The sequence below is a fragment of the Cibotium barometz genome, chromosome 48 (assembly GCF_041138505.1).
Source record: "Cibotium barometz isolate CiBa-2024 chromosome 48, ASM4113850v1, whole genome shotgun sequence".
Classification (NCBI taxonomy): domain Eukaryota; kingdom Viridiplantae; phylum Streptophyta; class Polypodiopsida; order Cyatheales; family Cibotiaceae; genus Cibotium; species Cibotium barometz.
Genome location: NC_141093.1, coordinates 19,840,411 through 19,867,743, shown reverse-complemented (window position 1 = coordinate 19,867,743; position 27,333 = coordinate 19,840,411). Strand labels below are relative to the sequence as shown.

Below are 27,333 nucleotides of genomic sequence, written 5' to 3'. Positions count from 1 at the left end.
TGAAGTTGAACATAACATGTTAATCCACAAATAATATGTGCCGCTGCAGGTAACTTAAGTCCCAGCAGTTGAAACATGCAAAGAGTATTTGCACATTCAGCTTGCCTAGGATAAGCCGGTATCTCAAACATGGTTAATGGTAAGGATTGGAGAAACCCACAATGAAACTCACCTTACAAGCTGTAAATGAAGCTCAAAAGAGGAAATCGGCTACTTGTCAGCTAGTAAAAAATTATCAGCACAGCAAACTGGCGTGCACTGTCTCATTGGGATGTTTTGTAAAAACATGTTCTATGAAGATCCCAAAGTATAATCTATCTGCACCCATGGTCAGAAAAACTGGAGCACTAAGAGCCTTTTCACATGTATGCTACCCATGATGACAATATGGGTAAGCCCAGCATCATGCCATTGCCAGAAGCTGCTTGAGGAAGAAAAAGACCCCAGCATGCACCGCTGGGAGGGAGATGGAACCAGATGAACCCAAGTGTGACCAATCAGATCTCAAATATCCTTTTACAGGTCCAGTTTGACAGGAGACCTTATCACACTTCAAAGCCTTGGGGCTTCCCTTCCATTGCATCTTTCTTTGCTTTGCAGTTTGTACAAAGAAAAAACCCCTCCAATGTCCGGTTAGTCATAGAAAAGACCGATCCAGCATGTACCGAAATCCCATCCTTCAATGTCATGTTGGTCTGACAAATGGAACAATTGAGGATTCCTAAGGATGGATTCGAACCAAGCCTGTAAATCAACCCAACAATAGAACTTCAGTAAATCCTTTCCAAAAGTTTGAGATTCCATGCAACGAGCATGCTACCAACCTTTCAGCTAGCCTTGCAGAACCCTCTTCAAACAACTCTTCAACAGTGCCACCATCACTAGGTTTGTTGGCCACTACAGCTGTGGACTCCTTGGACCTCCATCCAAAGAGTAGAGACTTTAATTTAGTTTTCTTTTTTATGGGTGACGGCAGAGAGGGAATGTAATTGTCAGGTGGCATCAAATCTACAACAAGACATGTTGTGTCATCACGAAGACCTTGGGCCCTCAATGACTCCTGCCCAAAAAAGTAAAAAGCTAGATGTAAGGGCTGAATCAACTATCCTTAAACACCATATATAACACAAAAAATCACAAGAGCACATGAAACAAGCATTGGCACGTGTGCGCGTGCACGTGCGTGCCTGCGTGCGTGAGAGAGGCAATATTCAGAAATCAAACCTTCACCACTTGTCTAGCAGCAAGTTCAGCAGGCAACCCCCTGCAGCACTTAGCAGCCTTCTCACAGCTCAAAGCATCCCACACACCATCTGAGGCAATAATCAATCTTCCCCCTGCCCTCGAAAGCTACCGACACGGAATTTTAGGCTTAGTTACTGGCAATGAATCATTATGGCCAAATCAGGAATCCATGGTACTTATGAAATGTAAAGTCCCACCTTAACCTGCTTCACATGAGGTATTGGTACAATAAAGTCCCCAACATCCAGATCACCAATAGATCTTGACAAGCAAAGCCCTCCAGGCCAGCATCGCAATGGACCAATCTGCAACAAAAAGTCATAAAGAATCAGTAATGCATCCCAACATTTCATGAAAACTGATTTGAATGTCAGTCCAATCATCCTCTAAAAGAGGGCAGCACCTCCCAAGACCAAAGATTCTCTAAAACACTTATATAACAAACACAAAAATATCAAACGGAGTGAGGAGAAATGCGATCCAAGCACACCGTGCACCATGATAGGGACAAAGGCTGCCCCCCAACACAAACCCCCCCCCCCCAAAAAAAAAAGCGTATCTTGATCACCATGAAGAGTGCTACACTGAAATTCTAATGTCTCCAAAGCTTGCTGGTTTCATCACCTTTCTACTCTATATGCAATCAATAGCAATCGCGTCACTAGTGAGGAGCTAGCATACCATTGATTTCTGTAGCAAAAGGATTTGTGTAGCAAAAGTCATGTCAAAGAAGCGTAACATCTCCCTCAGATAGTCAACCACCATCTTTCCTCAATAGAAGGTCATCATCATCTGCTTGGCCCTTTCAGCCACCAAGACTACTCAACTCTTACTTGGCACTACACAGTGCACTAAAACTTTTTTCCACCATGAATTTTACAGAGCAAATGTTCTCTAAGAAGCATGGCCTGGTCCCCACCCAGACAGTCCATTTTCCTGCCCCAAATGAATAAAAACCACTTGTAACCTCATGCATCTACCACCTGTTCTAATTGTTTGGCTCTTCTCCTCTTCTATACTCTCTTGGGTCGATGCAGTTGCTTCAAAGTGGTACATGAGCATCCTTAGCCAGCTGCCATGCATCCTACAGGCTACAACCTATCCATGTCCAATCCTTCCTTGGCGACGTTTCCTCCCTGTTATCAGACCTCAAAAGCTGTCCCAATTGCAATTCCCCTTCAGAGGGTCTAAAAATACAGCAAATCTTTCTTACTAACAGGAGTAAGATGTTTACTTAGGATACGAAAGGCGTTCTATACTACCCAAGTACTAAGACTCTTCCCCCCGTCGATGGGAAAAGAAAAAGGAACCAATCAAGCTGCTCAAGTGGCTCAACACAATCAAGTTTAAGAGATGCTATGTATTTTGTTTACCTCAGCACCACCAGCTATGCTAAGCCTCCCAACTTCACCTCCACAGCCCATCACACGTTCCCTTCTGCAAATCTCTAAAAATATCAAGTGAAAATACACTTCAAACCTGGTCAGACATGCTTAAAACCACTAAACAGATAGCTGTAATTTTCCCCTTCAAAACACATTCACAAAGACTACTTACTTGTACCCAAACAAGTGTATGAAACACTACTGGCCTGCAATTAGTTTTTCTCATGTTTCAAATGTGGTGACATAGAAGTTCTTTTATGTCATGGTATCAAATGGAGTGCATTGGGGGAGTTGAACAGTTTTCTTGTTTGTGTGGAGCACGTTGGTTGCACATCTGTGCCCACGCGTGCATGGGTGGTGCATGCATGCATGTTGCATGTACTTGTGGTGTAAAGTTTGACAAGTTTTGTTTGGATAAATGGGTTTGTACATATGTGATGCGTGCATGAATGTTGTGAGTGTATTATGAGTGACACGTGCATGAGTGCGCACAAATTGGAGTCACATGACCTCGTAAAAGTTTCTCTAACTTTTAGTTCGATTTTAAAAATAGTCTTGACCTTGACTCATGAAGTATAACCAAGGCCAACACACGGCAGGCCAAAAGTATAACTTACTCTTCTGCATTCTCTTCAAATCTATGGTCCACTGTCAACACAGAGACCACACCTCCTTGAGGATCAAGTATGCATCGCGAGTCTCCAACTGACGCAACCGTGATAGTCCATTTGTCCACTACAACAAAGGTCACTGTTGTCCCTGAGGTTTCTCCTGCAATGTGTTACAAGTATTCCAATTCAATGTTGACTTGGCCTTCATGAATCCCAAAATAAACTTTACAACCCACAAGCCTCTTAATTCCAAGCCATAATGCAATTGCATCCAAACCTTTCTCTTGAAAATCTTTGTCCGTCTTGACAAACCCAGCCACCAATGCTCGTGGTAATGCAGCTAGCCACTCATCTCTACATAAAGTAATTGGAAGAGCACTCAACACATCATCTAACAAGTTCTCTTTGGCATAAATAGCAGCAGATGCACCATTGTGGCCATCCAATACCTGAAGAGTAACAAATTTTTTACACACTTCAAAGTCCAACTAAAAGCTCCTCCAAAAAGCAGATGATCAACGGGTTTCCCACATAGAATGAATTCCAACAAGACTGTGCACGCACGGGACTGGAAGAGGATTCAGATACCTTACTTTTAAAAAATCAATTTTTTTACAACACTCCATTATTCACATCTAAAACCATCAAGACACATACCCCGAATACAGCAAAGGCGGATGACCCATCTCCAGGGACACGTTGGCAATCAGTTTTCACCATGGTGTGGTCTTCTCCTTTCTTGGCTTGGCATGCCTGACCGTGCCGTATGACAGGGTTTTCTGCTTTGTCATTGTCAAACTCCCTCTTCAACAATGCTGCGAGGGGCACCAAGTGCTGAACAGAACCATTCTTGTGCCTCACCTTATGACCCTGCTGAGATCCCATGGGACCCTAAGCTTTCAAAAGCCTTCAAAGTATCATTGACACTAATAGGATACAGACAAAGGAAGTATCACATAGAAATCAAGGGTGAGAAGACCCTACAATCATTCTTCTGAGTAAATCCCAGCTGTTAAGGTTAATCTTCAACACAGGGTTGTGTTGCTAGACCCTAAGAACTTTTTCTGCACAGATTCTAAAGCAATGGTCTGAAGAAATATTCTTTAAAAACACTTGGAGACTGCTCTACACAAACCCTAGCTGCTGGTTCTGAGAAAACTTTAGTAATTTATTCTCAGCAAGCCCCAGAACCCTGATGATGGCTCCGAGTAGCACCTTAGAAAACCCAGCTGCTCGTTCTGATGAAACCCTAAAATGCTGCTCCTAATAAACTTAGATGATTGAGGTGTGTTGACCCCAGAAAAATACCCTGGGCCCTGGAAAGGGGCTCGCGACGGAGAACCCAATGTAGCCGCTTGGAACACCGCACGAAAAAATGGGCAACCTCGGAAGTCGGAAACTCAGGCGATTTTCAAACCACATCTGTCCGTCAATCTCTGCACAGCATCGCAGAAGACGAAGGCGGGAGCATCAGGGAGCAAAATTTGAGACTGTGACAGTCCGTACCCTAACCTTCAGATCAGAGAGAACTACAGAACCTAACATGAAGCAAAGAATGAAACAAATGTGGGAAATTGCAGAAACCCTAAACCCAAAACAGCAAAGGGGAAGCTTGCAAAAACCCTAAAAAACAGCAGAGGAGCTAGAAAACGAAAAGAACTTGTAGAAACCCTGACTTTGCAAACGGTAGGAGGTGGAAGCAAAGGTACTGTTTGCGTGCGCGGGCGCGCGTTAGAGAGAGAGTCGAGAGACAGAGAGAGAGAGACAGAGGGGGAGCGCCCTAAGTTCTAACCTTACGTAATACGTATTACGGACTTGCTGTAGAGAACACAGACTCAGAAACCCAAAAATGCTTCTGAGAAATTGAGCAGTGTTGCATGGTTGAGGCTTGAGCTTGTATTTTGTTTAATTCACAGGTCAGTATCTCATTCCACATTGCTTCGAAGGCTTGAGCTTTTGTTGACCTTTGGAGTTACATATTTTTGACTTTATGATTAGTATTTCCACTTTACAGCGCCTAGGCTCTTACCTACCTAGCTATATATATATATACACACACACAAATAACTTTTGCTATAGACGCATCCCATGGACAAGGAGCTTCGTCCAGGCTCCTTGTCGTGAGATTGGGCACGCAAGATCTCCCCTTTTTTTCTAGCTTTCGCCGAGACTCCTCATCTTGAGATTGGGCGGGCAAGATCTCCCTTTTTCCCTAGCTTTTTCCCTTTTTTTAAAAAAAAACTCAATGTGTGCAAGGGCCCTTCCCAGGCTTTTTTCCCTTTTTAACTCAGTGTGTATAGCATCTGATGCGCTATGGAGATTGGGGGAGATCTCTCCCACCCACTAAGAAAACCAAAACCCACCTCAACCACATCAATTCCTTTACCAAACTACAAAAACTTATTAACCATGTGATGTAAAAATAAGGGTGGTTTCACAACTAGTCCTGGCTCACCTCACATTCAATAAGTTGAGGCCGCCTTGAATACGGTAAACCTTTTTTTTTAATAAACCATGTCAGAGCTTATGAAATGCCATTGCCATACCTTAAAAAATTTGTGACAAGCTTAAGATGCCCTTGGCATACCTCAAAAAGATTTTGTGCCTCACTAGATGATTGAGCGTGTAGAGACTCAAATCAATGGGTAGACATTGAAACATCGTCTATTTGTTTGATAGAAGCAATTTATGAAAGCCCCACCCACACTTTAGGTGAGATCCTTGTATATCACCAACTCTTGTTTGTAAGTGCTTATAAACACTTAGTTCGTATTATCTCATTGTCTCCTCCATAACATGAAATGATACCTCCATACATAGATTACCTCTAAGGGTTGCTTCTAAATTGTCTTGGACAATTAAGCATTCACACACACAATGATGCTCTGTACTTAGATGTTCTAAGTTCCATCAAAATATTGTACTGCTTCTCAATGTTGAGTGGGTAATTTTGCATGCTAGTTGACTATTGAATCGTAGCAAAAGAACTCCCATTTAAAACATGTGACCTACCTTCCAATGTTATAACTATCATAAAATGTTTACTAACATCCTTTTTTGTGAGGCCCTTAGTCATAACTTTCAAAATTAACTAAAGACAAGGATCCAATTCTAAAAGTTATCATGATTCTCTTTATAAAAGCATTGTGAGCTTGCAAAGTGACCAAAAGGAAAAAAATGTAATAATTAAAACTTGTAAAGGTAGATGCATGAAGAATGTTGTACTATCAAATGAGTTGTACTATATGGAGATAAAGCTACAAAAAGAATGTACATGAAAATGAACTTTGAGTATACAAATAAACTTTGAAGGAAATATTTCAAGAGGATCACATTATAGCCTTCAAGACCATATGTAGAATGTATGTGAAAAGAAACTCTTGATGCAAGCTAAGAAAAAGGTGTAACGTCAAAATGTTTGAAAATTGTTTATAGGGAGCAATAAGGGCATTAAACTTCACACGCTAATTAAAAGTGTACTATTTTATAGGACTGAATCTTAATATACATAACCATTTAAAAACAAGATTACAGGCTAAAAGTTCAATAGAAACTTCAACCAAAGCCATAAAAGGCACTTACAATCATTAAACAGCATGACAGTTAATAAGAGTGCATGATCTATAGAATGAATCTAATTTTTTGTACACATCTCCTCAACATCCTCTATACTAAAACGATGCAAATGGGTGCACAAGTTTTATGAAACACCACTTTAATAAGCCCTAGCCTTTTGTTATAAAGAGTGCATGGTAAGGTTTGTGCATGAGTGCGTGCGTGTGTGTGCGCGCGCACGTGTGTGTGTTTGTTAGATTTACCAATCCATTTGTATAGACCTTGCCTTTGGAATTGGGAGACAAGTTTCATTAACTGTTTTAAGCCTTATGTAAAGGCTCACAAAAGAATAGATGACAAAACCACTTGAGTAGTTGTGACAATTAGCCCTAGGAAAAGAATTTACAAATCTACATTAAAAATTTGAAGATGCATTATTGAATCTTTCACCAATCCGAGTTTGTAGAGCTGAAAGGGACTTGCCACCATCCACAAGAAACATAAGTTAGAACTAATGTTTTAGCTTGTTTCTAAGATGTGTTATCACCTCGTCCCCATGTGTGATCGTTTTGTCACAACTTAAAGCCTAGATAACTCAGAATGAATTATACTATAAAGTATCATGGTTATTAGTATGAAAAGAATCTAAAACTTTGTGCCGTTTCAAATTAATATGATAACCAAAAATTTGCATTGATACAAGCAATAGATCTTTCCGATATGTAAGGTATATCCAAGGAGTTTGTGCAAATTCAAAAACTCCCTAATGTCTTAGGTCATAATATACATATTTATGTATGAAAAAGAGAAATAAACATGAAAATTTTGTTAGGAACCAACATATACACTTTATGATATTTGAAGAAAAAATGTGACTTAGTATCAAGTTTACTATAAAATTTGCTCGATAAATACCATGAAATATTTAGTATTTAAGACTCATGTGTGATGTATAAGTAAGTTCTACTGTGAGTGTATATGTGTGTATGTGTATGTAAGTTGTGTGTAAATGCGCAATATGCCTTATTATACCCATACATAATGTTGTCAAACTAACAATCACCATGTAAGTTTATGTATGCCTCTATGTGTACATGGGTGAAGGGATAGGGTATAAAATATGTGTGCTCTTGTTTGTATGCACAAGTGTGATAGGATACCAAATAAAACATCTTATGTGTGTGCTCTTTAACATTTTAAGAAAAAATCTTAAGAAAAATAATAAAAGACTATTATACAAAGTGTTACTAGTTATCTTTCTATAAGAATGGTCATCGTTCTTTAACATAGCTCGCACTTTAAAGAAAGAAGCTCACATTTTAATAGAAAGAAGCAAATCTTTTAATGGTTATCACTCTTTAATACAGCTCACACTTTAATGGTCATCACTCTTTAACATAACTCACACTTTAAAGAAAGTTTAAAGAAAGAAGAAAAACTTTCAATGGCCATCGCTCTTTAACAGAGCTCACACTTTAAAGAACGAAGCAAATTGATTAATTATCCCATATATGCTTACGATAAAATAGATGTAGTGTTGTATGCTTTATAAGTTTATAAGTGCAAATTGGTTGTTATTTTTTTTTGAGGTAGATCCACATAAGAACTAAAAACCATTACATGAAAAAGTAGTAGATTAAGACTCTTAATAAGCAAAGCGATTTTTTTAATTTCTTATGTCACATCAAAATATGAAAGACCTTGTGGTCCATCAATGTTGATGTAATGGATGATCAATAAATTTCTGATGTCCACCACTGGGTCTACACTGTTAGTCATTTTCTAGAGTGGTCTATTACAGGTGCCTCATAAGTATAATGTTGACTTAGGGCTTGAGGTTTTACACAAGGGTAGGAATATAATGACTGGGTTAAACACAAGGTGGGAGAGGTGTCTTGTCAACTTTTTGCACTCATTCGGTGAGTCCGAGAGCCTAGGATGGCTCTCCAACAAATCTTAAAGTGATTCACATATCCGTGCTCATAAAGGTCGGTGATAAAGGTTGTGTTAATTTTTGTTGGGGAAAAGTTCAAATGTTCTTTGACAGAGTCATCTTTGACGAAGCCCTTGTCGATGATGATATGATCGATGAAGAAATTAGTGAGACCCTTATTCTCAATGTGAGGAGGCGCTTGTGTAAGGCTTTTTTATACCATGTTCAAAATATCATTAATGTGTGAGACCCTTATTCTCAATGTGAGGAGGCGCTTGTGTAAGGCTTTTTTATACCATGTTCAAAATATCAACTAAGGGGATAACCATTAGTGTTTTAAGCACCTTACGAAAAAAGAAAACATTGAAGGTGGCTGCCGCCGAGGAGAACCGCCTTCTCAGCTTCTGCTGGCGTTTAGCGCCTGCCTATGCCGCGAACCGCCGCCGACTGCGAGGATGGCTGCCGGCCGAGGAGAACCGCCTCCTCAGCTTCTCCGCCTGCCTATGCTGCCAACCGCCGCCGACTGTGAACTGGCTGCCGGCCGAGGAGAACCCCCTTCTCAGCCTATGATTTCAGATATGAGTGTCGTCGTGCTGCTGCTCTGTTGCTTATTTCAGTCTTAAAGGTTGTGATTAAATCCTCATTGATTCCTGCCACAACACCACATAGAGAATCACAACAAGCAAAGCCTACTTGTCCTTTTTTTTTTTTTTTTGGACATATAAAGTGCTTTCTCTCTTAGACTATTTTGAAATCCTTGTCTTCTCAAAGGCATGAATCTTCTGGTAAGCTTGTTTACCTTTTATTTTTGATCGGATTAAGTAAATCTAGTAGGTTGACTCACATAAACTTCTTCCGATAAGTCACCATTCAAGAATGCTGTTTTGATATCCAATCGGTGCACTTTTCATCCATGGTGAGCTACCAAAGTAGTAACAAATCTCTAGGAGTCATATGAAAAGTAGGGATAAAAATTTCATCATAATCAATCCCTTTCTGCTAGGCATAATCTTTCGTGAGTGACAAGTATAGCCTTGAACTTGTCCACCTCTAATCTATCAGCCTTTCTCTTGACTTTGTAAACCCACTTAGTGCTAATGGCTTTCTTACCAAGAGGTAGATCCACTAAATCCCATGTAATATTTTCTTAACGGTTTGAATTTCATCCTACATGGCTTTAACCCAATTTGGATCTTCTTGAGCCTTTTCAAAAGAATTCGGGTCATCTACATCATGTAGAGAACTAAGAAATGAAAACTCAGCAATGTCTATTGAAGAGATGGTTTTAGCACCAAATTTGGATCCACTCTACAAAGGAACAACAATCTGTTATCCTACAAGGTACTTCTAGCCCATTTAGGCATAAGCCTGGACTCATTGATTGCTGATATTTTAGAATTTATTGCATCTTCTAGTTAGTGCATCAGTTTCTTGAACATAACCCCTTGCAACAAACAAGGATCAGTAGTAGGTAAAATCTGTTGAGTATCAACCGACGCTGGCATTGGCCAACAAACCATCAACATGTTTGTAGAATTGGCGTAAGTATGTTTATTGAATTCCATCATAGGATATACAAAATCCTCAACAAAAAGAACATCTACTGATAATGATTTTCTTGGTAAGAGGATTGTAGAGACGATAGCCTTTGGGTTCTGCACTATACCAAGCAATAAAAATGCATTTCATTGCCTTATCAACATCAATCTTAGTCCTGCTTTGAGATGGCACATGTGCATATGCTAAACACCGAAAAACATGCATGTAAGGAGTGATGGTTTTCAAAGCTTTAGTAGGGGTAGCACATAGAATTGTCTTTATCCAAAACTTATGAGGAAGCTGTTGACCCTTAACCATGCATCTAACCATCTCCACACGAGATTCTTGTTTCTTCTCTCAACAACACTATTTTGTTGTGGTGTATAAGGAGCTATGCATTGATATTTGTTGTGGTGTATAAGGAGCTATGCATCTAACCATCTCCACGAGATTCTTGTTTCTTCTCTCAACAACACTATTTTGTTGTGGTGTATAAGGAGCTATGCCTAATGCCTTTTTGTGCCAAAAAGTCTTTGAAAGCATTAGATAAATATTCCCCCCTCCCCCCTCTATTTGTACATAGGGTTTGGGACGAAGAGATACAAAGTCAAAGAGGAGGATGGAGTGTTCAAGATGAGCTATTGAGCATCTTTATTGGATCACTGAGGCACGACGTACCATGGAAAAGGGTTGTTTTTCCAGTGTTTTAAAAAAAACGTAATCTCATGGGAATAATGACCATGTGTGAAGAAAGCTTCCCGAACATGCTTTTTTCAAAAAGAGCGACATCGTAAAAAATGGCGCGTGGATCGAGAAAGCTCTAGAAAGGGTTACTTTTTAGCTTTCGACGACGTGAAGAAGAGGAACACACAGAAAATCGAAGAAGAGAGTGACAGTGCAAGTGAGAGTGCGTGTGCGAGTGTGAGTGCGAGATTTTCATGAGAGTGACAGTGTGAGTGAGATAGCTCGAGGGTGGTCGGGTGGTTCGAGCTCTTTCCACCAAGAGTGCTTCATATCATATTGTTGTAAGATTTCTTGATTATATACAAAATTGTTCTCTTTCTGCCTCAAAAATTTATGATTTATGTAGAGATTCCTCTCGATGTTAATCGTGAACCAGAAATTCAAAAAAGAGCTAAAGCATAGGAAGATGTGGCCGAATCTGCCCTAAAACAGGTTTTCAAGAAAGAAAAACTCTTGGAATTTGGTGGTGAAAAGAAGACAGGAGAAGATCTTGAGGCTTGGCTTGAAGAATTGGAGGATTTCTTTTCCCTTCGAGAATTCGATGAGGAGGGAAAGGCTAAAATTGCCTCACTGCAATTGCGTGATATCGCAAAACTGAGGGATGATCCAACCTCACAAGGATAACTATAAAAGGTTCCTTAAAAGCCCAAGGATACTACAAGGATAAAGATTAATCTGGGTGGCAAAGACGAAGCTAGCTCAAAGTCACCACCAACAAAGCCCAAGGATACTACAAGGATAAAGATTAATTTGGGTGGCAAAGATGAAGCTAGCTCAAAGTCACCACCAACAAAGCACGAGAACTAAAATACATAAAAAATTCACCCTCATGCTCAAAGGGAATACACCAACATGCCCCACCAAATCAGGTATGGATACGTGTAAAGCCAAGGTAGAAGAGCTATGGACCAAGGGAGAATCATAACAATTCTAGAGACAAATTCAAAACTCACGTCAACCTCTTTCCTTAGAGGAGATTCCTATGAAATAGATCCCAAGAGAAGATCCGGTTAATGAATTACCTCCAAGAAGCCCCAAGACCCTCAAGTCTTCAATTTTTACATGGGTGGAAACCTTTTTAGTAAAGAGGATGTTGTCAACTACACATCGAATCACATGACATAAGAAGTTGTTGCTCATCCAATAATAGCAACACAAAAAAGAAAGAAAAGATAGATATGTAACCCACCACAATGTCAAGTGACCAGAGGCCAAAATGTGCCAAGGGCATAAGAGTCAAGTTGGGTTGCGAAAGGCCAACAAGAGCCTAAGTGTAAATCCTAAGCACACGCACTAATCATAGAAAACCCTTAAGTGAAACCTTAACTCTAAGTGCCTCTCAAGTACGTTTCTGGATGGGTTGAAGGAATGAAGCAATATGTCCCACTCATGCACTAATCATAGAAAACCTTGAAGTGAAACTTTTACTCTAAGTGCCTCTCAAGTACGTTTCTAGATGGAGGGCACTAGCCAAATGATAGAAGGGAAATGTTTCTCTTCTTGGCCTCGTGTATGACCCATCGCTTGAGAATTCCTTGTTAAATACTTTCTAACATTCTAACGAAGTTCTTAGGGTAAAAACCTCATCATCAGAAATAGCCGATGGACCCTCACTAAGCATTCTCGCACATCATGTTTTATGCATGCAAGTGTATGCCTAGGTGTGCCTATACTACATTGACACATGCATTAGGCATGAAATTGTTAGGACTCATGCATTTACACCCTACTCAAGGTATAAGCACCCTACTCAAGGTAGAAGCACCCTACTCATACATTTACACCCTACCCTACTCAAGGTAGAAGCACCCAAAAAGAAAATAAGTACTACCACATTTTGGATCGATGACAGGGAGCCCAAATCTTGGATTGCCATCAAATTTCGATCACTAATCCCAAAGTTCACCATTCCAATCGATTCGCCGATCCAAAATTCCACTATTCTGATCAGATCATCCATATTTTTGGACCATCACATGATTTTTGGGTTGTCCAATTTTTGGATCGCCAATTCTCATTTTAGATCGTCATGATTTCTAATCACCAATCCCAAGTCTTAGATTGTCTTATTTTTGGATCTTGTGATTTAAAATCATCTAAGTTCTGGATCATCTAAATTTTTGGATCGTCCTAGTTTAGGTCATCGATCTGCTCTGATTGTTGCCACATAGATTATCTAACTAGGATTTCTACAAAGGCAAAAGTTGCAATGGCCAAGGAGGTTGTCCCACCATATATACCATACCAGGTATGTATGATAACGACCATAGGTTAGGTTAATTTCACACTAAAGAACTAGAGTGAGTAGGGGGATGAATGTTGTTGTTAAAGTTCCACGTGAAGACAGACACGCAGACAAGGCTTACTATGCGATGGTTCCATCTCAACAGAGTGCAACCGCCTTATCTTGGAAGATATAGACATCGACCTTTCTATAGGAGCCGATTGCTAAACTTTTTAGACTAATGCCTTAGGGCATGGATAATTACTTACAATGCTTCCAAACAATGAACTCTATGACCAAAGAACAAAGGCTTTTCCAAGTAGACTCCATCCAGGGCTAGGGGGTAATAAAGAGTCATCCTCAAACTCTCTATGAAAGCTGTGTAGAATGCTCTTAAACTTTCGAGAGTCATCCATGCATGGGGGGTTAAGCATAATGCATTGGAAACTAAGAGAGCATCCATGTTTGGCCCAAACAAAATCCCTAAGCCCCATTGGACGTGTGACTGCAATATCTCATCACACTTGGAAAGGCCATTGATATCTATTTCTCTTTCTACAAGGCCAAACCAGTTTACTATAGTTGAGTCTAGGGTACTCTTGAAGCTACACATGGCTTACAAAGAACAAGATGCCAAAGCTACAATTCAAAAATTTGCTTATCATGTTTACTGAGAACTAGAAGAGCTCTTGAAATCAGGAAGGTAGTACCTCGGTGCCAGACTACTACTCACGAGGATTATCTACTCGGTGCTAGATTGCTACTAATGAGGATTATTTACTCAAGCCTCAGAGCTCTCCAACAGTTTGCCAGTGCCCATGGAAAGGCCAGTTAAAGGGAATGCCTCCACTCAAACTCCATAGAAGCACCTAAGACTAGAAGAGACAATGCAAACCACTATGGAGAAGTCAATTGGAAGCTACAGGTAGAAAGAAAAACTTAGGGGCATTGACTTGGTCGTGACTTTAGAATCTGACATTGACTCTGAGAGAGTACCCTCTTTGTAGCCATAGCCACAAGGAAAAGGCAAGGGAAGGAACTAGTGGGTTAGACCTAGCAGTAGGCATCCAACACAAAAAAGCGGCCACTACCATAGAGCGAGAGCTACTACTAGGGGGCACATTGCCCATGCTAATAGAGTTAGGAAAGATGCCTTCAATAAATTAGATGATGGGACCATTGTCCCTTAATGCTAAGAAAACAACCAAATGCATGGCTAGAGATATGTGTGCTAGCAAGGCTATTTTTGAGAGCTAGTGCTTGATTGCCCAAGGACAATCGGATATCCAAGATGAGTGTGTCGAGTTGATCCATCATTATGTAGCATAATTATAATAGATGCATGTGATTTAGGCTCAAAAGTCTACGGAAAATGCCTAGCTAGTGTCGATTCTCCAAGAACAAATCAAGAAATTGTGGCTCAAACATATGAGCTCAGGGGATCAAAAGAAGCCTTTCTTACAACCATTCAGGACATGGAAAGGGCCCAGTCACAAATAAAATTACAACATGTGGCTAAACTGGGCATGCTCTCATCCCAACTTTTGGCAAATCAATCCCTCACAAAGGAGGACAAGGCCATAGACACATTACAAAAGGAAAGGGATTCAAGCCTCAACATATTGGCCCCCCATGAGCCATAACACAAACACATTACACAAAATGCATTGCATGCAGTAGAGCTTAGAAGGAAAGATGCCATCATCAAAGAGCTAGAACAAAAACTTGCAAAATAAAGGGCTTAAGGGCCAGCAAGTTCGAACTCTACAGAGTCGATAGGTGCTAATGCAAAAAATGAACAACTAATCCTTGAAGTGGTTGTGAACTTGCCAAGTTTGGTGCTATAGTACCATAGCCCCCAACCCAATACCTTCATTCGACCCTTCGAGCAATATATGTTCTTCTATCAAGGATATGCCTTGGATCAGCCTCTCACCCTCCACATGTTTATAGTGCTGCTCGCAAGGTGCCATTGGAATATATGCACTTAGTTAACATGCTTGTTTTCAAAGGGGATATTTGCTTGGAGAAACCAGTAGACATTTATATTTAAAGGGTGTTGCAAGTTACTAAGCATGGTGCTCCTTACTAAATAATCCATGTGCAGAGGCCGACGCAAATAGAAAATACTGAATGTTGATTAATCTGTCAAGCCTACTTCCTTGGGAAATGACATGATGGATTATGCAAAAAGATGGGTACATGGAGAAGGCCTTGTTCTCACATGAGCTACATACAAAGTGCTGCAAACAAGTCCATTGGCCACTATATATAACCCAATTGGTGTTGTAGTTATCTACCATTGGATTGTGTCCTAATTTAAAGTACAGAAAGCAACCAAGTAAACCTGTTGGAGAAATTGTATCACAATGATAATCTTGGTTGTGGATGCTAGGATCCCAAATGAAAGTGGCTAGAACAGGTGCTCCAACAAAGGCCATAGATGTATAAGTACCATGAACCACAAGGCCTAATGAGGATGTATGTGGAGCTGATGACTTTGGATAAGGCATGGAATCACAATGTATACCAAGAGGCTTTCCCTCAATGAATGTGTCACTAGATGGGGAGAAGTCCTCTTGATCAAGGGAGTAAACCAAAGGGAGGGAAATAGATGTTGTTGAGGCTATATACTACATAGTGTCCATAGACACTAGCTCATGAGATGATCTAGAGTGGTTGTTTGATGATGATGAGGATAAATGTAGCTCAACTCCTAATGCAAGATAATTTGGATACCTAATGGGTGTGCTCATCAAAGCACATGATACCTTATTGGAGGGGACAAGATAACCTCTATATGAACTATGGATAGAAAAAATCTATGTGATCCTAAAGTAGTAAGAGGCAAGGGGGGGGGGAGAGAGACATGTGTCATGGTGTAACACCTCTATGCGAGCTTTAAATATAAAAAATCTATGTGATCCTGAAGTAGTAAGAGGCAATAGGGGAAGCCATGATGATGAGCCATGTATAATAAAGAGCATTTATACATCATGTCATGATGTGTGGACCATGTGTCTCCAAAAATCACAAAAACAAAATCCTCCCATGCCACCCTCAAGAAAGGAATTGAATCCAAGATACCCTCATGATATCAAAGGATTTGCATGAAACTGGTGATGCATATATGGTCATGGGGGATGGGTATTTGATGAAGCAGTGACACTAATGAATTCATGCTAGATCTCAAAAAAGAATGGAGCAAAAATATATATTTGGTGATCAATGTGCATGTGCCAACTCTTTTGTGCCTATGTGCACACAAATGGAGGGGTACAAATGCAAAAATGTGATCCACTTATATTTTCGTGGAGTACAGATACAAAGAGGGGTGATCGAATGTGTGCTTAACAATGGAAGCTATGTGTAATGGTAACCCACCCAACTTTTTCATAGAACAAGGATTATATGTGATTTACTTCAACTATCATAACTTGAACATAATTGAATTTATTATAGGAATCCATTAGTCCAGCTAACCCCATCCAGTCCCATGGGTTAGCCAAACATCCAACCACTGTATTGATAGGATCCATTATGAAAATTTGGTTATGTTTTGTCCCGGATACCAGGGAAAAGAGTTCCCAAGCCCCCTAGCCGGCTCTCATGCAAAACTTAAATAGTCACACCACGTACGCACCCTATACGAAATTGCCTTTTCTTAGACTCAACTATTTCCAAAATAACATTGCAATAAAACCACAGAGTTTCCATCATAGTCCTCAGTATTCCAGTTCTAGGATCCAATTTCCACTCATTCCTTCCTCGGCGTACCTATGGCATCATTGGCAACCAGAACGCTCACCACCTGCTCACTTAGGGGCTTTTTCGATAGTTCCTACCCCATAGTACCCAGGAATAAAATCAAGTATTCAATTCATTTCTTCCTCAGCGTACCTATGGCATCATTGGCAACCAGAACGCTCACCACCCGCTCACTCTCAGGGGCCTTTTCGATAGTTTCTAGCCCATAGTACCTAGGATAATCATATAAAAACCTTATGGACTCTCAGTTGGAGATCAGCAAGATCAACCAACAAGATCCATGAAAAAGAGCCATGAACTCATTCGTTGAAGACCAGCAAGGCCAATCAACCAGATCCATGCCCGTGTTCAAAAAACAAACCCCAACTCATTTTTCTTCCCTGACGCACGCGTGGGTATCCTGGGGACCCAGAGCCCGAGCACCGTAAGAGGGTTTGTTCAGAAAACAAACCCCAACTCATTTTTCTTCCCTGACGCACGCGTGGGTATCCTGGGGACCTAGAGCCCGAGCACCGTATGGTCAGCACCCTCTAGGCTCCTTCGTAGGTCACCTAGCGCTTCACTCATAGGTGGCTTCCTTGGTCCCTCATCCACCGTATACCGGACGCTCACCATTTTAATCTAACTACAGCTGGTCAAGTCCTCGACCGACCTTGCCACGCGAGACGTCCTTCATTGACTCTTCGCCTAGCTGTTGCAACCTTTTCACTTAGGTCCCATGACCTTATTCGACAAGATAGTCAAAATGCTTCCCCAGCATTCTTGACATAAAACAATCTTTAAAAACAGATTTCATATACAAATACAGTTTCCAACAAACTCCCATTATTCCATGTCATTTTTTATTATTCCACATTCTTCTACATCAATTCACATTGCATCATTCCACATCCATTCACATCGTCCTACATCCATTCACATCATTCCATATCCAATCACATCCATTCACATAGTCCTACATCCATTCACATCATTCCACATCCATTCACATCCATTCATTCACATCGTCCTACATCCATTCACATCATTCCATATCCAATCACATCATATCACATCCATTTACATCCATTCACATCATATCATATCCATTCACATCATCCTACATCCATTCACATCATTCCTACATCCATTCACATCATTCCTACCTACAGCCAAAGGAAGTAATTCTTCTAAGTCGTGACACAGGGCACGGAGAGGGTATGGTACATAATGTTGCCTTGTTGGTGTGATTGAAGAGTATGCTTCTGGCAGGATCTGGGTAGGTAGGGTCGAATGGAGCAATCTACATGAGAACTTTGAACATGAGTTTTGGCTTTAAAAGCGGATTGCTTGCTTTGAATAAATTACTCATACTTTACAGCTGTCAAAGAATCCAAGACATTATTTTCAGTGAAAGGGACAATATTATCATGTGGAGTGAGATTGTGTACCTCCTGAGATTGCCGTGTGGAGATGGGTTAGGTGCCAGTACCTCCTCGGGGGCAAGAGTGTTAGTGGGAAAATCTAGCTCTAGAGGAGAGAAAGAAGAGTAAATATAGTTAGCTTAGGAGGAGTTAGTAGGTGGCACGCTAGGATAGGGATTGAGAAGCTTACTGGCTATATTAGAATATACAGGGTAAGTGGATTTTAAAACTAAAGAGGGACCTTCTTCTTGACCTTGACTAGTGCTAGGGGGTGGGTGGCTAGGCTTATGGGCCTTAAAAAAGTTTTGTATTTGAGGAATTTCTTCATTATCAATACCAGGGTAGTTTATGTGAGTGGCATCAAAATTATATCTTACATTGGTGAGAGTATAGCTTCTAAATGCTTGTAGATATTAGTATAGAGCTTAAGGATGCCAACAGGGTGATATAATGTAGACTCACAGAGATTCAAATGTTGGTGAGTATTGTACACTTCCAGCCACCCATGACTAATTACCCATTGATAAGTATTTGCAACCACCTCGTAGTTGGCTGGCATCTCTGGTATGCTATCTGACAAATAGGTTGAGTTTTTTGATACCGTTGTCTAGGATTTCTGAATTTTGGAGCACGTGACACCAACTACGGAGGTTTAGCACTATAGGATTCAAGGGGTAGAAGAAGATGTCTTGAGGGTTAGTTAATATAAGGTCGCCCCTCAAAATGCCCGTGATGATTGTTGGGTCATACTGAAGTAATGAGAGTGTTAGTGTAGATAAAAACAAAGTAATAGTGCGAGGAGGGGCCCGAGGAGTTACTGGCAGTTGGCCCAACTCCGAGGCATGCTCAAGGAGGATACCTAGATCATATGTTGGCTCCGAGCGTTGACTCCTTTCTTGTGCCGTAAGCTGACATGCCAGATCATGCAGGCAAGAGTCGGCATTGCTGAGGTGGTTGGAGATGGTCGTTTCCCGGATCATTCTTTCCACATCCATCTCTTCAAATCTCCTTGTTGCATCTTCTTGTGCTCACCGGGCGACAGTGGCTTCCCTTTGTTGTGCTTCAGTAATTTGATTGAGTCTTTGTGCTGCCAATTGTTGAGTGTCCTGTAGTTACACTATAAGCTGTGATATGGCCTCTTGATGCTCCAATTCATTCGTTTGTGCCTCTGCCTGGTTTGCACTGATGGTTTTGTTGAGGGCCTTGATCTTTTTTGCATGTGCTTTGTTCGCTTGTTCTCTTTCTTGTTGCAGATTATGCACTCTTTTTTGCTCTGCCTTGAGTTGGTTACTTGCTCAATTTGTTGGTGAAGTACATCTTCATTAGCCTTTGCAGAGTTGTGAGGTTCTATGTGTGGGTGATCTCTTTTTGAAGTTGATCTTTTGTTTGCTCCAGCTTTGCGTTTAAGTCAGCATTTTCGTTGATCTTCTGTACAATTGTTTGGCTCAAGACGAGGTTATTACTTTCCAAGGAATTATACCTCTATTCTTGTTTCTCTACTGTGGCAGCCTTTAAACTCTTTAAGATAACCTCCCTATGAGTTGACTTTGCTGCTTCAAGGGTTGCCTTTACGCTTTGTACTTGTGTATTTGCATCTTTCAGCTACTTCCAGAGGGCAGCATTCCTACATGTGTGTTGTTAATAGGTGGCAACGCCATACCTTTTGCTCTTGTTCCCAGTTTGTACTAGACTCAGCTTCAAGTTCTTTGAGTGGATCGTGAAGGAGCACTTCTAGGCCTTCCATGGTTTCCTGGATGAATTGTTTGAGAATCCATGTCCTGGAAGGAGGTTAGCTGGGGCAGTCGCTCTTTCTCTTCCAACTTTCTCCTTTTGATTGGACTTGAAGGTTGTGTCGTTCATTGTCTCTTACTTGACTCTGGGGGAGCCTCCCATTCTTGTACTATGATTGTTGTTTCTTCTACTACTCATCCCTCTGCAGCTTGGTTCCTCTCAGTTGCCTTTGTTGGTGTATTCGCTAGGCTTGAATCCTTGAGAGGAGAGAGGTCTTTAAAAATAAGTTGTGCGGGGCTTGCTGGAGGGGTGAGCCATTGTTGTGGTTCCTGCATAGTAGGGCCAAGTATCTTTTCTTGAAGGGCCTCTTGGTATGTGCGGATATTTGTTGCCACCGCCGCTTCCAGTTGTTGTGATTTTGCTGCTACATCAACAAGTATTCCTCTCATCCTTTTATTTGCTTTCTTTTTTGCAGTCTTTTTTATTTTCTTGATGAGATCCTGTGTTTCCATTAATACTGCTTGCCACTCTTCTAACTTGCCCAGCTTCTTTGAGTTGGTCGGGTATGAGTGCTAACTGCATGTGCTCTTCTGGTTCAGGCTCTTTCAGAGGCCTCTTTGCTACATGGTTAAGTACCTGTGTGAGGAGGTATGGATTGCTGATCTTTGATCCTCATAAGCTTTTGCAATCCTGTTTAAACCCACTCTGTTGTACCTGTCTATAGGCTTTATTTGCACATCAGGAGGGACATCGCTCTGCATGCCTTCTCTGTAGCTTCGTCTCTGATATTGTCATATTTTGCTCCATTTGAATTGTAAGAATCTTTCTTGAGCATATCATTTATAGGCATCGTATCAATGTTGTGCTTGTGAGGCTTTCACTGCAGCTGGGAGGAGTTGTAAGGCATCTCTGATTAAGTCCTCTGTGATGAGGAGCTGTTATGTGGTGCCATCAGCCTTTGTAATATTTCCTCTATTTGTTTGCTTGTCGTATGTCTTCAGGTATTCGACGCAGAGGCCTGTGTCAACTACACGAGGCAGTACCTCTGCCATTCTGCCGAGGCCTACTTTGTCAAGTTTTGTCTTGACTTCCCCATCTTCTAGCAAGTAGCAAGTGGAGACATTCTGGGTTGTGGCATTGGAGAGTCACCTTCCCGTGGGGTGTGATGATTTCTTTCTTGACGAGGGTGCCCTGGAATGGTTGGGCATAAGGGCCCAAGAAATTTGTCTTGAGCTTGCTTGATCCTTGTTTTCGGGTGGCTGGTTGGGGACCCTGTAGCACTACTTTCTTGTGTGGTGGATGGTTGCTCGTGGGCTTCGGATTCGGAGATCGATATCTGTTTCAGCATATACAATCAGTCAAATGACTGGTGGGTAGTTACTTTTTTTTATGGGTTAGTAATTTAGTCTAATATGGATGAAAAGAATGTTAGTGTGTTGGTATGCTAGTGATTAGTTACTAGGCATGAAAATGACGTGAAACCCATCCCCGTGAATATGCAGACGTGAAACTCTATGGCATGAAACAGAAAGATGTGAAACACAATGACGTGAATGTGCAGACGTGAAACTCTGTGGCGTGAAATAGAAAGATGTGAAACACAATGACGTGAATGTGCATGTCGTGAAACATCATGACGTGAATGTGCAGACATGAAATAGAAAGACGTGAAACACAATGTCGTGAATGTGCATGACGTGAATCATCACGTGATATAGCAAGACGTGAAACACAACCATGTGAAACAGTGCAGACGTGAAACTTTGTGGTGTGAAATAGAAAGACGTGAAACACAATGACATCAATGTGCATGTCATGAAACATTATGATGTGAATCATCATGACGTGAAACAGAAAGACGTAAAACAAAACCATGTGAAACAGTGTAGACATGAAACTCTGTGGCGTGAAACAAAAAGGCGTGAAATACAATGACGTGAATGTGCAGACGTGAGTTCACCTCTGCATCATTCAACTGACGACTAGCAAAGCAAACTGGATAGTCCAATTTTAACTCACCAGGTTGGGCAACCAATAGAAAAATTTGATGCATCGATGTGTATGTGAAATATGATATCCCAATTGGGGGGTCACAAAATAGGCGCGCTTGCCACCAAGGCTTGCTTCAAACGATCATAAGCTTCTTGACACTCCTCAATCCACTCAAAGATAATGAGAAGTTTGTATAAAGTTCTGGCTATCTCAGCATCCAAGATCAGTTTGACCTTTCATGAGGATGGCAGATTGTTGCAACACTCAACACCAACTGCAAAGGTTGAGCACCATGGGATGTAGTTGAAAAAAGAAAAGGTCGGGGGGCTATCAAGCATCACATTACCTCTTAGTATGCCCATTACTATGGTAGGGTCAAGCAAATCCCTCTCTGCGTTATGATATTTTAGTGTTAACTCACCTAAACTAAGGTCTTTTGTTAGGTTAATCTCATATTGAAGTAGCGAGAGTGTTAGTGTCGATCGATAAAAAAAAGGTAAGAGTTTGAGGAGGGGCCCAAAGAGTCACCCGAAGGTGGCATGGGCTTCCTTTAGTTGTTGTTTGTGTTGCTCTTCTTTCTCTTTATTATGTGCCACTTCATTCTTGAGTTGTTCTGTAACTTGTTTGACCTGAGTGCTGTGAGTGTCTCATTCTCCTTGTGCTTTCTGTGATAATTGTCTTGATCAATAGCTTATTATGCTCTTCCAATGCTGTGTCAGCTTTGTTTCTTGATCCTCTACAGTCTTTAAACTTCTAACAATTGCTTCCTTATGTGTGGCTTTTGCTACAACGAGTTGGTCTTCCAGGGCTTGCACTTGGCTGGTGGTGGCTCTGATTTTTTTCCATAGCTTTGCATGTCTATTGTGCAGTAGATGCCATTAGGTGGCATCACCACACTTGCTGTTCTTGTGACCATATATGTGCACTAGTAGAGGTGGAGCCTTCCATTTCCTGAAGTTGGAGATGGAGCAGCTAGTCCATCCCTTCCAAGCTTTCCTCTAGGAATGTATTTGCATCTTTTGGCATGTCTAGCTACTCTAAGAATGACCTTGCTCCTTGGAGGTTTTTGAACTCAATGTGCCTTCTTTTTTTGGGGCTGGGATGACTCTCTTCTTGCCTTTTCAGCTTTTCTACTTCCTTCGCTTGTTCCTCCAGACTAGGCTCTTAAGTTGGCTGAGGTGGCTTCCTTGATTTCCTTAATGAACTTTCCCTATGGCTGTGGCTTCTCCTCCTTTTCTATTTGCTCTCCCTTTTTTGGTTGCTCTCCTGTTTTTGTTGATAGGGGCAGATCTGGGAGTATCGTATCATGCAGAGGCGAGAGGGTTTTTAATACTAAGGCCGCGGGGCAGGTCTGGAAGGGGAGGTTTGGAGTATAGATTATGTTATTTTGGGTTCCCCTATCCCCAAGGGTAACTGCTCGGTGAATTTGATGGTTTCTACTCCTAATTTGGCATCAATCATGGTTGTCACCTATTGTATGGGAACTTCATATCCTTCCAAGGGCTACATTATACTCTACTATGTCCTTAAACATGTCTTCTTCTAGTGTTTTGGTTTCCTCTAAGACCTGTTGTCTGGTTACTACTTTCTGGAGGGTTCTATAATGCTGTCTTTCATTTGTTTGGGTTTGTCTTGCTTCTTTTCTTCTTTGGCGCCTTTGGACATTTCCTTCATTAGCTCTTTGGTGTCCTTTAGGATAGTTTGCCGTAATTGCAGTTCTGCTTGTAGCTGTGTGTTGGATCTGGCATCACCTCCTGCTGGGCTTGTGGGACAACTTGTTCTTAAGGCACCTGTGGTATCGGAATATTACGCATGGCTTAGAATTTTGGTGAGGAGATAGGGGTTGCAGACCTTAGATTGGTGGGATTTGAGGTACTGCTCCATCTCTTTATGCAGGTACCAAGCCCAATCATCTTCTTTCTCCTCATGCACACGGATTATCTTGTGAAGGGGAATTCGGTTGTACATGTCCACCGGCTTGATTTGCATAATCATGGACATTGCACGGTATGATCTCTCATCCACTTCTTCCTTCATGCTGTTGTACTCTGTCCCATTAGAATTGTAGGAGATTTTTTTTAACATATCTTCTACAAGCATCTCATCAATGTGGTGGAGATGTGTTGCGACTAGAGGTGTCAAGAGGAGGGCTTCTCTGATCATGTCTTCCATGATATGGATCTACTCCTTGGATGCATCGGGCTTGGCGATGGTTCCTCTCTTTGTGTTCTTGTTGTGGATAGGAAGCAAGGTCCTCCAAAAACCACCAAAAGAGCAACTCTTCCCACTATCACCTCCGATTGTCGTAAAACCACCAGTGCCCTCTGACATCTCCGACCCATCGGGTCCTCTGACTACCAGATGCACTTACGACGTGCATGGCCAACTCCAAAGGTACTCATGGAGGCAACACCCCTCTCCCTTTCCCAAGGCATGGCGAGATTCTCTTTGAGCACCATATCCCTTTCCCGATGGAAGATCTTCCCTCTGCACAACATGATGAAGGGTTTCATTCTTTTCCACATTTTGATATACAATGTTACACTCTTGTAGTGTTTTTTCTATCTTTGTGTGTGTGTGTGGTGTGAGTGAGTGGCCAGTGTGGGTGTGGTGGAGTGACTGGCCTATGGGGATATTGAGGTGCTAGGAGGTGGTGGGAGAGCATGATAGATGGTGTGGAGCATAGGTCTTGCATGTCTAGCCAATGAGGTCGACCAGTCCTTGGTGGGTATATGTCCCTGAGAGGATCCACACTCCATTTCCCCCTCGGGACAACACCGCTCTCATAGTGTCCAAGTTTCTGTATGAGAGCATCTTCACCAAATTTGGGTGCCCCCATAGAAATCATCAGTGGGACAAAGGGAAACATTTTGTGAATGAAGTCATAGATACCTTGGTGGCATGTTATCAAATCTTCCATCGAAGGTCTTGTGCTACCCTAGGGCTAACGGCGGACAAGTGGAGAGCACCAACAAGGTCTTATGCAAGTCCCTGTTATGGGTAGCCAAGGAGCACTTTCACCAATTGGGGATCAAGGCCTCTTAGGAGTATTGTGGGCTTATCGCATAGCTTACAAGGCCACCACCTCACACACTCCGTTTCAACTCGCTTTCAGGCTAGAGGCCATATTACCTATTGAACTTAATGCAGGATCATCCAGAATGGGGCAGCCTAGGGCCCCCACCCACCCCGCATACTCTACTCGACACGAGCAACTCGAAGTCTCGGAAGAGATCCTCCAACTCGCTCTTGAAGGGACACATAGGTGGAGCAACTTCAACGCAAAGCATGGCACGATTGACACTTGACACTTCCCCAATTTTCTGAAGATGATTTGGCTTTGGTCTACAATTCTAAATATTTAAAAAAGGCTCGAAAGTTGGTGTATGCTTGATAAGGTCCCTTTTGGGTAGTGGAGAACTTGCCCATGGGTGTAGTGCAACTAGAAACTCTCCAAGGTGCCTCCCTCCCATTGGTGAATGGATCTCAGGTGAAGAAGTATTGGCCTCCTTAGGTGTGATAGGCCAACAAAGGGTCGTATATTAACAAGGGTTCTACATATTTTTTATTTTATTTTATTATCTTTGTTCTTACTTTATTGTTAGTCCTGGTATTTTTCTTTTTCTCTTTTCCTTTTTTCCTCTTAGGTCAGGTCTTGCTTTCCCACTCAACCGACCAATCCCCCTTCCCAACCTCACCAGCCCCCCCTCATCTCTCTCTCTCTCTCTCTCTCTCTCTCTCTCTCTCTCTAACATACACACACACACACACACACACACACACACACACACACACAACTGACCTCCCCTTACTCTCGCTCCCCACCCCCTCTCACACCGACCAAATCCCCTTCTCATCAATCAAACAAAAAAAAACCCCTCTTAGTTTTTTTTCTTTTATGTTAAAAAACACAAAAACAACACAAAACGAAAAAACAAAACAAAGAAAAAAGAAAAAAAAACCCCCTTGCAGTAAATTTGTTTTCCTTACATGTTTCAAAAAACAAAACAAACAAAACAACAAACAAAAACAAAAACAAAACTAAAAAAAACGAGAAGAAAAAAACACACACCCCACAAACAAAACAAGAAACACACAAAAAAAACAAACACAAAAAAAAAACTACTCTCTCTGTCTCTCTCCCTGTGTCCTTCTCACCCCTCCCCTTATCTCTATCCCTCACTGACCACTCAACCCCCTCTCTCTTGTGCTTCTAGCGGCGCCACCCCCTCCCCCTTATCGCCCTGGCCCACTCCCCCCTCCCCCTCATCTCTTCTCTCTCTCACCAACCAGCCGCCCTTATCTCCCTCTCACACCTCACCGACCACTCCCCTCTCACACCTCACCGACCACTCTCCCTCTCACACCTCACCGACCACTCCCCTCTCCCTCTCACTCGCGACCCTCCCTCTTGCTTATCTCTTCTCTCCGTCTCTCTCCCCTCCGCACACCTCACCGCCCCCCAACCTCTCTCCCTCGCAGGCAGCCGACCACCCTCTCTCGATCACACCCCCTCACTGACCTCTCTCCCTCTCTCCTTTGTGCACCCTGTTAATCCCATTTGGATTAACAACATGATCCTCAATTGAGGACATTAATAAGTGTCATATGCAAAGGCACTATAAAGGTTGTACATTATGAGATATTGGCCACCCCAAGGCCTAGTAAGTAAGTTTTGGGTGCCCAAGTGTGAATAAGGGGGCCAATTGCATATAAGGCATTTTCTCATAATGAAAAGGACACAATCCCCTTTGTGCTATTGAGAGATCTCCCCTTGTGACTTGAGAGAGAGCGAGGAGTGAGAGCATTCTAGCATTGTGCCTCTTTTCATGCTTGTGTACTTACGCTTTTATGAGAGAGTGAGAGAGAGTGTGATTGGTCTATGTGATGGTGTGAGTGACTCCACGATGATAGTGTGGAGGTGGAGCTTGGAGTTTGGAGCTTGAAAAGCGAGCTCATCTTGAGGCCTCAAGGGACTCAAGATCGAAGCATTGGTAAGTACCCCACGACGGTTGTGATGTATTGCTCATCCATTAGGTGAATGTGTAGAGTTCCCTCTTGGAGGTGTGGTAGCCCATAACATTTTTGGCGCCGCTGTCGGGGAAACACCTTTGTTTCTTCCATCCTCTTTGAGTTTCATCTCCCATTGCATAGTATTCATTATTGCCTTTGCATTCTGGTAGTGCATTGTGTGGAAAATGAA

At 41.8% G+C, this 27,333-nt stretch overlaps 1 protein-coding gene across 1 annotated transcript; it reads right to left on the bottom strand.

Annotated features, from left to right (window-relative positions):
* LOC147610929 (putative protein phosphatase 2C 15) lies at positions 1-5,142 on the bottom strand. Its single transcript, XM_086785590.1, has 8 exons — positions 3,899-5,142; positions 3,519-3,690; positions 3,248-3,401; positions 2,619-2,682; positions 1,443-1,550; positions 1,225-1,350; positions 825-1,060; positions 1-744 (listed from the first exon to the last, which is right to left on the bottom strand). The coding sequence occupies exons 1-8, from the start codon at positions 4,124-4,126 to the stop codon at positions 546-548; spliced, it is 1,287 nt and encodes a 428-aa protein (XP_086641716.1). The 5' UTR covers positions 4,127-5,142; the 3' UTR covers positions 1-545.
* Between the last annotated feature and the right edge of the window lie 22,191 nt (positions 5,143-27,333).

What these genes read in the sequence shown, in the direction of transcription:
- LOC147610929 (XM_086785590.1), bottom strand. Translation starts at nt 4,126, where the DNA reads ATGGGATCTCAGCAGGGTCATAAGGTGAGGCACAAGAATGGTTCTGTT. An exon ending in GCATAGCTGGTGGTGCTGAG is followed by an intron (nt 1,551 to 2,618) that starts GTAAACAAAATA and finishes TTTTTGTTGCAG; the next exon opens with ATTGGTCCATTGCGATGCTG. An exon ending in CTCATGTGAAGCAGGTTAAG is followed by an intron (nt 1,351 to 1,442) that starts GTGGGACTTTAC and finishes CCGTGTCGGTAG; the next exon opens with CTTTCGAGGGCAGGGGGAAG.